Source organism: Dunckerocampus dactyliophorus, chromosome 2 (genome assembly GCF_027744805.1).
Source record: "Dunckerocampus dactyliophorus isolate RoL2022-P2 chromosome 2, RoL_Ddac_1.1, whole genome shotgun sequence".
NCBI lineage: Eukaryota > Metazoa > Chordata > Actinopteri > Syngnathiformes > Syngnathidae > Dunckerocampus > Dunckerocampus dactyliophorus.
In genome coordinates, this window is record NC_072820.1 from 9,720,560 (window position 1) to 9,739,054 (window position 18,495).

Genomic DNA, 18,495 nt, shown 5'->3' on the forward strand with positions numbered 1-18,495 from the left:
TATGGCATTTTTGGCCAACAGATTATTGTTTGCTTTATGCATGATTTTAGCAGTTTGAAAATTCGCAAAATGAGACAATAATGTAATACTTTTTAATATTTGTGATTTTAGAAATAAAGGATTTGATTGTTGTATGTACGCGGCATTATCGATTATCCTAACTGATCCTTTTTGCAGTAGCTTGCGTTTATAGTCATTACCTCCTATCTTAGATACGGTAATACCAGAGAACAGTAAAGAGTATGGAGTGATTTTTGGTCAGGGACAAATTTTGCTTGATTCAATATTGAGGTGTTTCTCACCCCCTTATGTTGCATATTTTTAATGTGACATTTCCAGCTCATTTTTTCATCTATTATGATCATTCAAATTTTATTTTCGCTCAACCTTTCACACCGTCAATTGTTATTTGCGCGTTTGTATCTTTTTGCCACCGGAGTTTTAAGCTTTTTGGAGTATTCCTGACCACGCTTTGTGAGAGTGTGCTGACATCCTTGCCTTCAATTCGGACTAACGAGGGGATCGAACTCACCAAAACAAACGAACAACAAGGTCGTTTTTGTGATGACGGTAGTCAGCATGACATTTCCTTTAAATGCAATATTCGTGTGAAACTCATCAATCATACATTCTTAGTTGTGTGTCATGCACATTGCGGTGGTGTAAAAATCACAAGTGACCAATAGAAGGGAATGTGAGGAGGAAAAAGTGCAGGAATGTGAAGGTTGCTTTCGTGTCGGTGAAGTGGACTCTGGAGGGTCAGAAGCGAGTCGATCTTTGCAGCAGAAGTGCACAGGAGCTGTGAAAAGGTCAGGGGCTAAGCGAGGGTCACTTGACTGTTAAAACTATCAGGCCCCCATGTAGGAGGTTAGAATAATGTTTAGGGAAAAGGACCACGGAACGACCAGCCTCCTCGGGGGACGATCAAAGGATGTATTTTTGAAGTATACAAACAGGTAGAAGCTACGTTGTTTGCTCACAGAAGGACTGCCTTTTCATGTCAGCAACCGACCTTCATGTGTCGTCAGTAAGACAAAACATGTTTTTCCTTCACATTGCTTCTGTATTATCGTGAAGAATTATTTTCTTGTCATTTTTAATCTGAATTCTGTGGTATGTCTCAGTGATTTGCAGTGCATAGTGCACACATTTCCGATTTATTCTCCAATTCGAGTCTTTAAACAGCTCGATTTTTGACACAGACATAAAAGACACATGCCAAAATTGTCACTGTTGAAACTTTTGGCCTTGACTTTGTGCTCATAACAAACCAATTTCCAGTTAAAGTGGATTTTTATTTGTTGAATGGTTGTATTTCGACTGGAAAGTGACCAAACACCGTACGACGTGGTATTAAGAGGTACTCAAAAGATGACATCGCCAACTAGTGGCCTGGCATGCATATTACAGCCTTTTATGCATTTGTGTAAGAACAGGGATTATTTTGACATGTTACATGATGAAAAACTCATTTTGCCCACCTGTTTGGAAGTTTTTCATGTATTTTTACAGTCATTTGTGTCACCAAACATGTCCAAACATATGCATGCAGAGATAAATTGAAGGACGCGGGTACAACCTTGATGTTCTTCATCTTTTTGTTTATGAAAGACACTAAAATCAGTCCACTGTAGGTCGACATCGTGTATGTACACGGCATATTTACTTTTATTTTAGATGGTTGTTTAATATTCCCGGGGGTGTAATGGTGCATGCTTCTGCCTCTTACGGCAGAGGCCTTGGGTTCAATTCACAGCCAGGGTTGCGTCAGGAAGAGTGTTAAAAATGAAGTCAAGACCATTAATGCGATGGATTGGAAAAGCTGAAAGGGGGAAAACATTAAAAAAAGGCAGCAAAATGCCCCTGAGCCAGACTTTAGACACCCCTGGTCGAACCCAAACATAAGCAGGCTAGTTAGTGGCCATTTGAGTGGAACATGCAGCCTGTTGCTGCATCCCCGCGTGGGTTCTCTGCTGCCGGCTTTGTCCCTGCCCCGAGGGTGGAACTACCACCGTGAAACTGTCACCTAACTGCACCACAAGTGGAACTAAATAATAAGCGCCGCACACCGGGCGCGTACAACGGCCATGTGGTGCCATTTTCTGATTTTTTTTTTTTATCACCGATATCAGACAGAGATGCATCATTCAATGTCGCATCACCCGCTAAGTTCTTTGTTCATGAAGTGCCAACCAGCGTTGGGCTTATTCACTGCATCTTTTTATGTCCATCATCATCACAGTCCCCCCCGCTTTCCCAGGCAGCTGCAGGTTCCTGGGGGCTCTTTAGCAAGTCAAGTGAGCAGCCCACTCACTCCCATTTTTTTACCCCCCCACCCTCCCCTTAACTGTTAACCCCAGCTGAGCCTATAAGCTGTCAGTTAACTATTCTTTTCCTCCCATGCATCTGCTCGCACTGACTCTATAGTGGCCTGCCAATATTTTATTCAGGGTGCCCACTCACACTATGAGCGGCGCACTGAAAGGGGCCAGATCTACTTCCCTGGGCAAATAACTAGTTCATTTGTCTCTTCTGCCCTTTGTTTTGCATTGCCAACACATGTCAGCAGCTCAATTACCTTCTCTATTAACAGCCCTTGGAGGAAGGGCAAGCCGGCCCCTACCAAGACAAGGCTGTAAAGTGGCCCATATGCTCACTATCACTGCTGATTTCACTCTCCCCCCGCCATCACTCCTTTCTATTACTTCTTCTGTTATCATGTTTCTTTTCATAAAGTTTTTCATAAACGTTTTTCCACTCTCTGCTGAAGGTTGTGTTAGTTTGCAGGATAGATACGCAGTAATTTATAAACCTGTGAGGGAAAAAATATTGCTACATTTGAAATATGAATTATGCAAAATAAAAATTATTAATATTATGCAAAAAAAAATGTTTGAGAATCAAAGAGTGATTTTTGCAAAGTTTGCAAAATTGTCTATATTCATACCTACTTTATGTAACAAAAAAATGTTAGGGCTGTCAAAATTAGCACGCTAACGGCGGTAACTAATTACGTTAATTACATTAAACTTTTTAGCGCGTGCACATCATGTCAAGCCACATGCCGTCTCTGTTATGACGGCAGACGGACGCGCAGTGTAGCGCCCCCGCATACTCACACAGGGTCTGACGCTCTTTTATAACTTTATTCTGAACTCAACACATCAACAGCAGTGCAAGTCCAACACCATATACGTATCTCCAACTCACATCCACGTCCGTAGTCCGCTCAGCATCGGATCAACTTCCTCATTGCTATGAACACTATGAACATCACAACAATGTTTTTATTATGTGTGTGCTGTGTGTGTGTGGTCTAAATAAACAGAAAAACAAATTAAAACAGTAAGTAGATATTCTCATCACTCAATAGAGTAATTCTTACTGCGGAAGTACAATCTGCTGCATTAATTATCCACAAAAATACATGCACAGTACACTAAAAACATGTGACTTCATCTTAAATAACATGGTGTCGTTGAGCGCAAGCCCTCACTGCTCATAATAACGCAGTTAAAGTGTGATTCTGCTACTATTAAAGAAAATAGTGTACATTACATACACAATACAATAAATTTTCAGATGTGTGATATCTTTTAGCTTGAAGTTTTTCTGTTCATAAAATACAGTAAGAATTGGCATATTTCACTCATAGTTGCAAATGGTTAATCATGATTAATTAATTTGAAAACTGTGATTAATTTGATTATATTTTTAACCATTTGACAGCCCTAAAAAAGTACATATTATACAAACTGACCTGTTAAATCTGTTGAGGATAAAAGTAAACTGACTATTAATTTGATTAATATTAATTTTTGGAGGGGTTTGCATTTAAAGAAAAAAAATTCTTGACACAACTACAAAAAAATTCTCCACTAGTAACAATTTTTAAAAGTTTTATTGACATGTTTATGTTATTACTATGAAATGAATAAGGGCTCCATTCCATTTAGCTGCAACTTTGCATTGTTATGCACTATATTGTTCCATTTCTTGCCGTAATGGTGTGTATGTTTTGGATAACAGCCATCTTTACCATGCATCGTCTTAGACGTGATTCGGAGGAAGGCTAACTTCGCTGCGTGTGATACAAGTGTGTAAATGAAAAAAGTATTTTTATTGGAATTTTTTTGCTGTTGCAAAAAGCCATGACTGACAATGTGGACCCTTCTGAGGTAAATCCTGACTTTTTTTGAAATTGTGGAACATAATTCTGTGTCGCAACCATATAGAAGCAATGTGCATCGCAACTTGTGGAGCGTCATCATTAGAGAGTGTTTGTGTGTCTTTTCCTCGCCTTTTTCTATTGGATGTGTCACTACTACAGGTGTTATTAAAGCAGCTGAAGTTATCCCCCTAACCCTCAGGAGTTAATTTCCTTGGCTTTATCGGTGTCATTGCTTGACTGGTGGGTCAGTAGCGTAATCCACCTGTTTCTGAGGGATCTTTTTGAGGCCGTACACTAATAAACCTGTTGAATTCACTCACTATACCCCAAAAACTCCACTATCAACCAAGTTGTAGCATGCTTGTTATGAGCCAATAAATCTTGCAAATGTCTTGTTTTAAGGATATTCTGCAGGAGCCCCAATTTCTGCCCCCGCCAGTAATCATCTATCTTTCTATTAAGATTCTTGTCGGAGCCGCAGCCAAACTGTGAGCGGCTATGAAGTATTTTCAGCTCCACAGAGCTTGAGCTCCAGCGTAAAATTTGATTTGGGTGTTTAAGTAAGGAGGGTGAGGCCTCCCTTTGTGTGTTTAGTATCCTCTTCTGCTGCTTGTCGTGGGGAATGTGTGGGAACAAATTCGCGACAGTGCGCCTCGAGATTGGTTTTAGAGTGGACACGTTCCGAGGGCGAGGGAGAGTTTGGCGCCCACGCAAGCCTTCGCGGGCATCTTCAGGTGGCACCAGCCTCTACTTCATGTCCACCCCCCTCTTCACTTCACCATCCCCCCCCAAAAGCCAATGCCCCTGAGGCAGTCGAGGGAGGGGATGAAGGGGTGCTCCCCTGCTGTGCCCCTCTGCAGCCCCCAGTGGCCCTTCTTGGACCCCTTTGTGGCCCACCCCTCCCTTCCACCCTTCATTCCCCCATTGCAGTCCCCCTCCCTCCCACTCTCTCCCCTGCTGGGCAGGTGACAGGCCCCTGAATGCGGGCCCGGGCGTCCCTGATGGCTCCTACAGATGGACCGTGGTAATCGGTCCAATAGAGCCCCTGCCACAGGCTTTTCCCTGCTAAGATACAAAGACTTGGCCACATCACTTCCACAAAAAAAAAGAAAGACAGAGCGCAAGAGAGGAAGAGAGCAAAAGAGAAAAGCAGAGGATGACAAAAGCAACACTGTCATCCGCCATTAAGGGAGAGTCTGTGACGGAGTGTTTTCTCTAGTTTCTAATAATAAAAATAAGGAACAAGAGAGGGGAAGAGAAATATAGGGGCGGGGGCAAGGAGGCAAGGTCCACCCCCACTCTGCAGTTAACATGAGTTACTGTGCCAATGGGGAACTTTATGAGCTACCATTCCCTCCCTTAGAATCCATTCTGTGCCATTTTTGTTTGCTGCTAATTAAGGAATGTTGCAAAAGGCCGCCACAGCAATGTTTGAAGAGTATCAAGTGATGTTTTCAGAGGATTCAAGAATCCAGACTGTGTGAGCCCTCATGCCAGCATGGCACTCCTTTGTACAAATGTAATAAAGACCTCCTCTCAGCATCAGAATCTTCTGTGCTGGCAGTTCGGAGCGCCGCCGACTTCCAGGGTCCCAAATCCGTGTGTAATGCCTGGTCAGACGCACACTAGCAACCGGCGCAAACATTTCCTGCTTGGCTCCGGAGGCTCCAGAGGCAAGTGGAGATCCCTGCTACTCCCCCTTCCTCTATGTCTGACTTGGCACTTTTTAATTAAAGCTTTACATCTGGAGAGTGGGGAGACAGACCAGCCTCTGTCCTGGCGCTCGCTCCAGCCCCTCGCTTCTTGTTTTCCAATGTCGAAAAGGTGCAATGAACCCTCCTCATGGATTTGGGAGTGGATTCTTTCTCTCTGGAGTCCATCTGTGTTCTTTGAGCGAAAGCCTGCATAGGCCGAGACGTAGCAGATGCATGTTTGTGACTGAGAAAGCGAAGGGGGACTGCATACGTGTAATTGGGGACAATAGCTGGCTGTCACGCTAGTTTGTGGCGCCTAATCATTATTTAATAGATGGGTAGCCTCCCCCCGAACGCAGCAATAGTCCTCGTCTTCTACTTTCAGGCCTTCATTGATTCCCGTCTTCTGCTGAATTAGACCCCAAAAGCTGTCCCTCCATCGCCGCCTCTGCCCTCGACAGAACAAACAGATTAAGAAGCACCTGCAAAAGGGCCAAGTGCCCTTAACTCTGGGACCCTATCGGCATAGCGCACAGCATGGCTAAGACGGGGAGAGACACAGTGTCCCGGGGAATGGAAGCCCCTGGAGAGATCTAGTCCTCTTTAATCCGTGTTCAAGCAGCCTCTGGCTTTTGATCCCTTCAGGAACCACAGAGGAGTTTAAAAGAAGCAGGAGAAGACAATTTAAAGTGGCTCTGTACCATGTGTTGCATTCACTGACGCCTTTTGTCTCCGAGCTGGCTATTGTGTGGCAGCTTAGCGAGCCTCCTGAAGTAACACTTTATTTGTTTTCCAGCCAGTCACTCGGATGAGGGCTCCGACGTGGACTCCGAGCCAGGGCTGCCGCTGAAGAGGAAGCAGCGTCGCAGTCGGACCACCTTCACGGCGGAGCAGCTGGAGGAGCTGGAGCGGGCCTTCGAGCGCACGCATTATCCTGACATCTACACGAGGGAGGAGCTCGCTCAGAGGGCTAAACTCACCGAGGCTCGCGTTCAGGTTGGCAATCTTCACTGTCAGGCGATGAGCGGCTCTTGTCATGGATCATGCGGGTGCTAAACGGCCCGGAGATGTTGCCACACATCCCATACGGCGCTTCGAGGCATGTGTTAAATCCCTACAACCCTCGACCCCGCACTCACCCCCCCTGTGCCCCAGACATGTAGACAGACACATACACTGCACCCACTGTGTGTGAGGACAGCTTCCTATTTTTGTCAGAGGCGATGTAAAGATCCCCAAAATACATTATGGCTCGTTCAGATGGTGTGCTGATACAGGCTTTAACAGCTGGAACAGCCCCCTGGCTTTATTTGAACCCGCTGACTGGCCGCGCTACACAAAGATGTCTGTGGTTTCACTGCACGCTCCGCATGTTAAGATCTCTATCAGTTCAGCTGCCTGTAATGACACAGAAGGGTCTTTACATAGTGCTGTGAAAGTCAACTTTTTTTTTTTTTTAAACAAGGTCATCAGATATATAAACACAGCAAGCTTGTTTCTTCTACTCTTAGGTGTGGTTCAGCAACAGAAGAGCCCGGTGGAGGAAGCAAGCAGGAGCCAATCAGCTGATGGCGTTTAACCACCTCATCCCAGGCGGTTTCCCTCCGTCAGCCATGTCTGGCTTGCAACCCTATCAGCTGCCTGACAGCCCCTACCCCGCAACCTCCATAGCTCAGGGTGGGCATGCATGTCTCTGGACACTTTATTAGGTACACCTGCATCAGATTCAATACGAGAGCCGTGTTAAAAAAAACAAAACATCCCAAGAGCACGTACAGTATACGGTATGCGTGCATTAGTCTAAAACGGGAGCGTCCAAAGTGCGGCTAGGGCCATTTGCGGCCTGTGGCGCATTCAAAAAATATAATTTGATAGCAAGACTAAAAGAAAATGGTCAAAGCTGCAGTAATGTTCCAAGAATTAAGTCAAAATATTACGTGAAAAAAGCGTTTTACAAGAATAAACTCATAATGTAAAAAACAAATGTCATTTTAGTAGCATAGAGTGGAGATATTAAATAATATATTTTTTTTAAGTGGTAATATTTTGAGAAACAAACAAAACAAAGTTGTAATTTTTGGAAAATTAGGTTGGGGAAAAGTTAGACTATGGGAATAAAGTCAAAATATTATGGAAATAAAGTCATATCACAAGAAGAAAGTATTAATATTTGGAACATAAAAAAAAAACCCAACAAAAATAGTAAAATCTGCAGTCATTTTTCAGGAATTAAGTGAAAATATGAAGAGAAAAAAAGTCTGACTCTCACGAGAAAAAAATGTGCAATTTTACGAGAATAAACTTGGAATATTATGAGCATAGAATTGAAATATTCAAGAAAAAATATGTTGTTTTTTAAGTTGTAATATGAGAAACAAGCAAAACAAATACAGTTGTAATTTTTGGAAAATTAACTTAGTTATAATATTACGAAAAGTTGAAGAAAGAAAATTAAAAACAACAGCAAAGATGGAAAAAAAGAGCAAAGACCAAAGTTCATACTAATAATAAGCTTTTTCACCTGATGTCAATCACAAAGCTGAGATGGAGCTTTTTTCCTGAAGCATATATAACCTTTTAGCATATCTACATGTGTTGCTTTATGAAATATCCAAGTGGCCCTTGCATCCTTTCACTATGTGGCCCTCGGTGGAAAAGGTTTGGACACCCCTGGTGCAAGCTAACTCTTCTACTGCTGAACTGCTGCAGAAAAAGGGTGAAAATGTGTCAAAAGGTGCACCGCAACTGTGTTTCCTGTGTTATTATTTTTCTGACAAATACACCACATGGTGGCGTGGTTTTTAAACCCCAAAGTTTGACCCCAAATTTCAAGTGCGACTTGAAATTCCTGGAAACAAACAAACAAAATTTTTCCTTTGCCTACGCCCCACCCCGGCAAAAACCTTTAAGATAACAAATGGAACAGTTTTGCATCATCCTACCAACTAACAAAGAAATGGAAGGAAATAGAAGATTGTTTATACGTGAGGTTTGCAGTGGTGTACACTTGATGTTTGCCCCCCCTCATAAAAAGGTAACCACCGCTATGATCCGGTGCGTTGCAAACTCTAATAATAAGTGTTAAATTATGACATCATCTTTGCCAAGGCAACATTTTCATACAGCCAGTGCAGGTGTACCTAATGTTATATGACAGGCTGCACACGTTCTTTCATACCTGCCATAAGCATGCCTGTAAACGGTTCTGTTCTATTGTGAACAGCCACTGAGCAGCCCAGTACGGTCCACCGGCCGCAGCCTCTGCCGCCCACCTCCGTGCACCAGAGCGGCCTCAGTTCATCGTCCAGCTCTCAGGACGGAGGCTCACCGTACTGCCTCTCCTCCGGACGGCACGGCTTCTCAGGATACTCGGACAGCTTCGTGGCCTCCACCGGACACTCCAACACCGTCAACCCCGCCGCCATCGGCAACAGCCTCTCACCTCAGGTTCGTCTGCACGGCTGTTCTGTTATTGCCTTGACATTGATGAGATCCTTGTTGAGTAGCTTTTCATTTGTGTTCGTCCGGATGGGTTGATGAATTTGCAATGCGGCAAATGTCAGTCTTTGAGGAAGACTGCAGATATAAGGACGCGATGCGATGACACAAATCAAAACTGAAAAGACAATTATGGTCGATTACACAGTCATCAGGCTCCATCAGTGGCTCCCTACTGGGCCAGAAGATGGACTAACAGGCGGAAAACGAGCTTTTAGTCGCCACAAAGGGTGGCCGGGCCCAGATGCAATGCATGCTGGGTACTAATTCCCATGAGAGAGTGCATCTCGACGCCCTGTCAAGCACAGATAAACACAAGAAATGCCTCGGGCTGGTTTGTGACTAACCTAAATGCCCGAGGATGTATGTATTTCAAGTTAAAAGAAGTCTTTATTATGGCCTGCACTGGGAGGAAGTGATAGGTGGCTCGCATGCTAATGGACGCCTTTGAAAGGAAGAATAGAGGAGAAATGAGGTGCTCAATGCATTTGTCATACACATGAAAGATGGTTAATGTCACAGATTGTTGCTCTTGTACTGGAACTGAAAACTTGGGAGAGTCCCGTAGAGTGAATTGGCACACTCACAGGGTCACAGAGCGACCGGCCTTCCAATAAAAAAGGCCAAAGGTTGTGTGGACTCGTGGCTGGTTTCAGCATTAACCTTTAGCAGGCAGCTCTTCACCAGAAGGTCTTACAGCGATACGGACTTTCAGGAATGTCAGTCTGGAATTGCAATCACGCAGCTTCTTAATTGATTCCAATGAAGTAACCTATCCTGTTATAACGCAGTGTGTAATTTATGCAAATGATTCACTTTGTTGGATAATTTCTTTTAATTTGTGTATTCACTGCAGCTGTTGGAATGCACACTCGCACCCTTTCCAGATTAGCGAATCATTAATTTGCTGATTTCGGTTAAATAAAGAGGAAGGCGTGATTACATTCAATGACATCGAGAAGACGTTTCAAAGTTTGCAACCTGCGCCGTTTTCTGTTAAATCTCCCCTATTTGCTTATCGGAACTCCAATTTTGCGAGTGAGCTTTACTCTCTGTATCCATCAGGAGATTGAGAAGTTCACTTAACTCCCGATATGGTCATATCATGACCTGGTAGCTGATATGGATAAGGTCGGTTTTAGATGAGGGAGATTCTTGTCGGAGAGGTTAGCGCTGCGAGTCTTCCACTTTAGGTGCAAGAGTCCCCGACATCCCTCTGCTGATCGGGTGCATACCAAAGCAATCCGTTCTCACCAAGGAAGCGAGCGGCCGGGATTTGCACCCCCCTGAGACCTAATCCCCGGAACCACCTCAAAACAGACACGGCGTTGCGAACTGCTGCCGGAGAACTGCTCACGTATTTCCAAACCTGACCGCTTAAGAACAAAAAGTATAAGTTTTTGCAGAATATGATAAAGTTTACTCTTTGTAGGAATGAATTATTTAAAAATGTAATACAGAGCATTATTAGATAGCAGTAAAGTTGTTTTCTTTAACTTTTTCAAACTATTACTATGTCATTTTTATCATATCGTGCTATAGTGATATAGACTCAACACATTTCATTACATTTTATTCTAGTTCTTATTTTTAAGATTTTGTTTATTAGGTTATGCTAGCTTGCCACTTTAGTGAAAATATGTTTTAGTTATAATTTTTTATCATCATTATATCGAGTCATTATATTTCATCACATTTTATTGAAATTATTTTGATATCTTGTTAAATTATCGTATTTTTTTTCCATTATGTATCTTTTTCACATTTTATGTAATCATAACAAAATGTGATCAAATATAATATTTGTTTATTGTTTTAATTACATTTGAAGCTTTATGAAAAATTGTATTTAAAAATGTTTTTCATTAAAAAGCGTTTTAAATTGCATCTTGTATTGTTTGTCGTTATATGTTCATTCTATTTGATCACATTTTATTGTGACTTTTAAAAATAGTTTTAGAATTTTCTTTTAATTCAAAAAAGTAATAATTTCATTTATTTATGTTAGATTGTTGTGATACGATTATTATATTTATCGCATTTGCCATTCTTAATTATTTCTTCTTTGTTATCATTAATTATGTTATTTATTTGATTTTTAAAATTGTATATTTATTCACATGTTCAAAAAAGAATATTCTTTGCTATTGGATGGCAAAAACCAGTCCTACTCTAAAAATGCATTTAATCTAAATGACCAACTATGATTTCTTGCACAAAATCCTGCCTATTTTTTTTTTAATCCCTTGTTTTTTTTCCCTGTATTACTAAAGTGTAGATGTCAGTGTGTTCGGAAGTGTGTATGTTCATAACGCCAGCTGGCTGCCAGTGTGGGAAGCCTCGTGTTTTGCGCATCAAACAGCCTTATTTCGATCTTTGTCATACTTTATTTCCGTTGCACTTTCCATTCAACTCTCTCACCTCTTTTCTTCATTACACGGACTGTAATTCTTTCTCTGTAAGTCTTGTTCGATGTGTTACCCCACCCCGCCTCCTCCTCCCCCTTTTTAAAAGACAATTTCATGACTTTGTTTCTCACGCAAACCTGCGCGCAGCTGTTCATGATGTATCACCAGCAACACTGACTGCAAGCCCAGACATCAGAGCGAAAACTCCTAAGAAAATGACTACACACAAACACACACACACAAGTACTGTTGTATGGGTACCACACATTGACGGCGCGCACACACACAGACACACACACACCGACCCCTCGTTCCCACGTACCCTTTTGGCCTCTAGGCCTCACAAGGACACGGTGATTTTCGGGCATCAAGAGATTGTGAACAAGGGGTATGTTGCTTTGAACAGACGCACCAGTCTGACGGCAGACACAAACATAAATTTAAAATACTTCAAAGTGGCGTGTTTTCAACTATTTTTTAAATTATTTTTGCAGAAGAGATGTGTTTTCATCGCTGTTTAGTTTACTTTTCATTTAGTGAGCACAATTATGCGAAAATGGCTTCACAAAAATGCAGAATTAGTCCATTGAGGTTCATTTGGGCTAACGTCCATGCATTCTAAACAGTTTTAGTTTTTTCCGTACCTGTAAGTTTTGACCGCTCACTTGCTGTCTTCCTCAGGGTGGTCACGTGATGTCTCTTTAAAGAACTCTTTACAATATGGAATTAGACCAACAGTTTTCAGTCAAAAAAGCCGCACAAAGTTTGAGTTTTTACTATGAACCATGTCGCACGAGTCTTCGTTTTTAAGTGCTTAACAATGTGGACAAAAATCTGGAATTGGAACAATATTTTTTCGGAAAAATGGCGCATTTGATCACAGAACACATTTTTGTAGTTTTACAATTATAGTTTTTCATGCAGAAAACAATCCAAAATGCATATAAATGACGAATGAATGCATATTGAATGTCTTCACTGAAGACGTGAGACAAAGACACCATGTGGCAGCGAGATCAACACGGACGCGCCTTCGTCTTTTCTTATTTCTTGAGTTCAGTAGCGTTTCCCAACTCAGGTCTCTGCTTTTCTTATTGATGCCGGCTACAAAATAACCCCCAAACGGAGCCAAAGAAAGCCGCAAGTGCCAACATTTTGGTAAGGAAAGTGAGAAACACTATTGAATTCAAGAAATAACTCATGGCAAAACATGAAGGTGCTGTCCGAGGAGATCTCGCATGAAGTCGATAACTTCATTTGTTCATAATCACACACGACTTCAACATATAGGAGTCACAAAACCAGCACGCATCAAAGAAAGGATATGTATTTTGCTTTTTCTTGGCTATTTGGGCCCATTTTTAGAAGTTTTTTGCATTGAATTCATTTATATTATACACTAATATATATTCTTTTTTATTACCAATCACCAGTATATACAGAAGAACTCTTGTTTCCGCCATCCACTTATTTGCCAATAATATCTACCTATAAAAAAGCAGGTGTCGAGCTATTTGGTCATCTACTAGGCTGTCAGTGAAGCCGAATAAAAACAGCGTCTTAGGTTAGCCCCGTTAGCCCAGTGTGTGTCTGACAATGAACAATGACTGTGCCGAGCCCACCTGAGTAGACTTGAATGATTGTCTTTTCATTCTTTCTTCTAATCACCCACCTTCCTTCTGTCTCTCCCCACAGGTGATGGGCCTTTTGAACCCAGGAGGGGTACCTCATCAGCCCCAGAGTGACTTCGCTCTCTCCCCGCTGACCGGAGGCTTAGAGCCTAACGGCGGCATGGCTGCGAGCTGTCATGGCTCCCAGCGACTGGAGGCTTTACCGGGTCTGACCAGCATGCCTGCCCTGCCTAGCACACAGTCTTACTGCCCGCCCTCCTACACCTCACCAGCCTACGCCGTGGACCACCATCCGTCCTACCAATATGGACAATACACTCAGAGCAAGGTAGGTTCTCACAGAAGAAAGACATGACTTGTTTCAGGCCGGGGTGTCCAGACTTTTTCCGCAGGAGGCTGCATAATAAAAATCAAAGGATTTGATATTTGATTTTGATATTTAAAATGTAAAAAAGGCTAAAACCAACCCATGTACTGTACATATGCTGAGAAGTTACAGTATATAGTGATATTAAACGAAAAAACAGCCTGCATATTAGGTGGCCAAGTGTATTATTTTTATTAATGTGACCTGTTTCTTGTTATGTTACGCGTTTTTGCTCTCTTTTTCATCATAACACATCATTGCAATCCCCAAATGCAATGGAAGTCCGGCACAATCAGTTTGGGTTTTTCATGCAGTAAATACTGGAAGACTATATAAGACGCCGTCTTTTCCAGACTTCTTTCTCAGGGGAAAAAAAACAGATTTGGTTTAATAAGGTCATCAAACTGCTGTGAATTGTTCAAAAGAAATTAAGCAAAAACAACAAAACAGTGTGTTCATGAAGTTTTCCACAGCAATACTTTTGGACAGAATAGATTCAAGGACAGAAACATTTTAGCAAAAAATATTTCCACCGTTACATTTTGGTGAGGATCCGGATAAAGGGACTGCTGATGAAAACAAGCCCCTCCCCGCTTCCCCAATTTTGATAATGAATTCTACTAAATGACAATGTAGTTAAATGCGGTCATTAAAGTACAGCGGAACCTCAGTTATTTTAGTTAGAACCTCAGCGTGTTTTTTGGTTAACATTGAAAATTCATGGCAAAATTTTGCCCCGGTTTGCGTACATTTTCCAGTTAGCGGACAATAAAGCGCACGTCTCGTTACACTGCGTGAGCCCAGCTGTGTTCTTGATGTATTTTTTTTTTTTTGTCACAAAGTGTCCGTGTTAGCAGCCTGTTAGCTAGCACAGGAACCGTCTATGACGTCATCAGCGGCTGACTCTGTATTTACTTGCTAGCTAGAAGTTGCGCCACAAGTCTCTGCTTTTCTTTTGATCGCGGCTGCAAAATAACCCACAAAACCCAGCGCCAGCGTTTTGATGGCGAGAAACACGACTGAATTGAAGAAAACAACTCATAGCGAAACACGAAGGCGGTGTCCGAGTGGATCTCGCGGTCACATCGCCGTCTTTGTCGACAACCACGTTTTCAATCGATGTAAATTTGATGTTAAAAATGTTCATTCATCGCCTCCATTCATCATTGATATGCAGTGTTTTCTGCATGCAAAGCTATAAAACACATTCTATGTTAGCATGTTTGCCTTTCTGAAACAACACACCCCAAGACTTTAACACGGTACTGTAAGTGCGATGAAATATTTCTTCTCTTTTTAAGTGAATTTTTGTCGCTTGCTTGGGTTGCGCTGCCGCGTTTAGGATTTCTACCTAACATAAACCACGTTAATTGCGCGGACCCTTCTGATGAGTCTCAAATCATCAAATCAGCTCGCTCTGTGCTGAAATTACAGCAGGTTACCTCCGTTTACATTAGGATCATCAAACGTATAGCCTGACGCTGAGGCATTTCTTCGGGGGAGGGGGCTTTCGCCGACACACGCTCACTGTCCTTTCATGACCCCCGTGATGATGAGACTGGAGTGGGGCTCACCTATCCATGTAATGACCCCCGTGTTGGCCTGACTTAAAGAGAGAAGCCACTAAAAGTGTGTTTGACAGGACAGGAGGGGAGCGGGTGGCTCCTACATGAGCACATGTTGACTGGCCCATCAGTGGCGACATCTTGATCGCATTAATTCAGCCCGTCCTGGGAGAGAACCACATGTAGCTTTTTGTGTGTGTTAAGGTAAGGGCTCTTTAACAGGGGGGCGATTATGACCCCTGGCAGGCCCGTATTGGAACCATGTGTCCAAGTGGAGGTCAGATTTAGTTATTGATCAACGGAGCAGAACTAGAGAGATCCAGCCAGCCACATTAGGTTCAAAGGGGGGTCTGTCAAGAGATCCCCAAAGCGCTTCACCTGTTTTGTGGTGGATTTACTGTTCAACCTCGGACCTCACTTTCCATTCTCACCTGCTCTTAAACAGAGTCAACTTCCCACCCAAGACCATCCATCCATCCGCCCATCTGGTTTAACCTTCATTTCTCTTTCCTTGTCATCTTCAGGTTCCTTTCATCATTTAAAGCCCCTCTACTTGGTACCCGGCTGTCTTTGCCAGCCTCTCCGAGGCCAACCAGAGGAGACCGAGAGGAAGAGGTGTGCTCCCTCCCAGAAATAACAAGGAAAAACCACCTCAATGGAGGGTACACTGATGGCGATGGTCGACTGGAATAATTAGGACCAAAGGTGCAGCCTCTCCAGTTACCTTGTGCGTCTCGTCATGCTCCGAGGACGCAAGCCCGCTTGTTCATGCTTGAAGAGGATAAGGAAAAAAAGGGCTGGTGGGAGGGATGGACTTAATACATTCAAGATTTGTTTTTTGCAACTGAGGCAGACTTTGTTTTTCCACCCAATGCCGTGCGTTCGTCAGGTAAAAGTTGGGACCAACCTCATTCGTCAATAAACTCTACATAAAATACACCATTTTTTTAACGCGGTTACCAACACCCTGCAAGGAAAGCATGTTGTTATTTCTTTCAAATAAGTGACGTTATTTTGTGCTCTGTAAGTATGGATTTGAATTCCTGTCAAAAAGGGGCCAGATGTTCTTCCGAAGCCGACGATGATGGAAAAGACGGACAGTAAATCTAACCTGAGTGGACCACTGCAACCCAAAGAAAGTGCAATACCTTCATACCTCATGAACGAGCACACATCACATGTACACGTCCTCCAACTAATACTCCTTTTTTTTTTTTTTAATGATGTCTGTCATACAGTATTTTTGTTTGGAGTTCATTGCCCAGTGTAAAACTGAGAAACCAAAAAACAAGAAAAAAAAACACACACCACAGGTGCACACATTTTCCATTGGACGGTTATTTTTTAAAATAATTTTGCATGTGTTAAATTAGTTTTAATCTGGAACTTTCCGATATGTTTTATTTATTTAGTGTTGCTCAAGTGTTTCCTGTAATTACATAATCGTACGTGTTTAAATAAGTCCTAAACAATGTTCCGTATTCATGTTGTTGTTTCTTTTTTGTATCATTTTCACTTGGCATAAAATGATTGTTTTGCAAGACTTTTTTTGTGTACAATACAGCACTATTTACTATTTATAATAAAGAATGTAAAAGTAAGTTGTGATTTTTGTGGCATTTACGGGAGAAGATTAATATTTTTAAACGATGATTCCAGTAGTAATGTATGATGGAAAACACACACAAACACCCCTCCACACTCATTTTTATTTTTTGGCTAAAAGGTCTTCATGTTCTATCTGTCTGTATGTTCTTTCTGCACAAGTGCTGCACCCTCTTGAAGCACTCCTTCATAAATATATCCCATTTCATAACCACTCCTTTGGACAAATTCCTGCTCTCTAGGGCCTCCTTCACACCCCTTAATGGCTAAAGCAGAGCTGCTGTAAATTATCCGGGCCCCAGTGGCCCACAGACACACTTGGACATCAGTCACTGACACGACTACGCAGGGTTCAGAGGCTTTTCCACTCTCGTTGCAGCCCCCCCCCCCCAAAAAAAAAAAAGAAAAGGAAAACACTGTTGGTCACCTCCACAAAAGGCTACAAATATCACTGGTGAGTTTTTATCGCTCCCACTATTGTGGGATCAGGTGTGCAGCTGCTGGTGTCGTTCATATGTCGGATAGAAACATTCTTCAGCACGGTGGTGTGGGAATACATTGGATGTTTATATTTCATAAACCATGAAGTATTTACATCCTCACTCATGTACCCCTAATCACCAAAAATGTCCCAAACTTGCTGCTGTAAAAACATTACGCTGTATATATTCATTCATTTTTTTCCACATGAATGTCTTTTAAAACTACTTCACCTTGAAATATATGTAAAATAATTATAGTTTGGCCATTTTATCCAAAATAAAAAATAAAAATAGTAACACACACGCACACTTTTTTTTTTTTTTTTTTTTACATTCACGCATATCATTTCAGTCAAACGGCACCCTTGCAGGGAAAAAAAAATCGCTGTATGCTTTGAATGGAAGAAAGCAGCGCAAATTTGGGAATGAAAAATGTAAAGCCTACAGTGGGATCAAAAATGACATTTTCAATTTCGTTTGTCTGTCGAGACAAATGCATCGATTATTTTGCAGGTTTGCCATTTTAGGCTAATTTAAGGAATATAGATGATAATGATGATGGGGATGTTTTAAAAATGATTAGCATCTGGCAAATGCCACCTTTATTCATCGAACAATGACAAAATGTTATTTTTATATTCTTTTTATTATATATTTAGTATATAATGCTATTTATTTAATTACTACTTGCTATTATGATTAATTCCTAATTTGACTGGCATTTGTGTGTCATTTTGGTGTAGATAAAGGATTTTTATCCCACTTTTTGTGGGATAAGGTTGTATTTGCCCGAATTTCTCTGTAAATAATGCATGAATCCTCCGCACACGGAGGCCTGAATGCTCTTGAGGCATGCCATTTTAGTTTTTAATATTTCTTAAAACGTGCTAAACTTGTAAGACACAATGACTCAAAAAGGGCACCGTGGAAGCGTCGGGCCCAGTGTGTCAGTCAAGCGGCAACACACTGGAGACAACTTAACCTTTGACCCTAAGCCTCTTTGAAATGAGTAGACTACTTGACCGGAGGTGACAACAATCCAAGAGTCTGTGCGGCTTCCAAGCGCTCAAATTG

General features: G+C 42.0%; 1 protein-coding gene across 1 annotated transcript in view; it reads left to right on the forward strand.

Moving 5' to 3' along the window:
* pax3a (paired box 3a) overlaps window positions 1–16,935 on the forward strand; it is a 37,239-nt gene extending 20,304 nt beyond the window's left edge. The window contains exons 7-11 of the mRNA XM_054768208.1: window positions 6,662–6,861; window positions 7,377–7,542; window positions 9,089–9,312; window positions 13,467–13,730; window positions 15,859–16,935. Of these exons, the coding sequence (XP_054624183.1) occupies window positions 6,662–6,861; window positions 7,377–7,542; window positions 9,089–9,312; window positions 13,467–13,730; window positions 15,859–15,876 (872 nt within the window). The 3' untranslated portion in view covers window positions 15,877–16,935. The remainder of the gene's footprint in view (window positions 1–6,661; window positions 6,862–7,376; window positions 7,543–9,088; window positions 9,313–13,466; window positions 13,731–15,858) is intronic.
* Window positions 16,936–18,495: the final 1,560 nt, after the last annotated feature.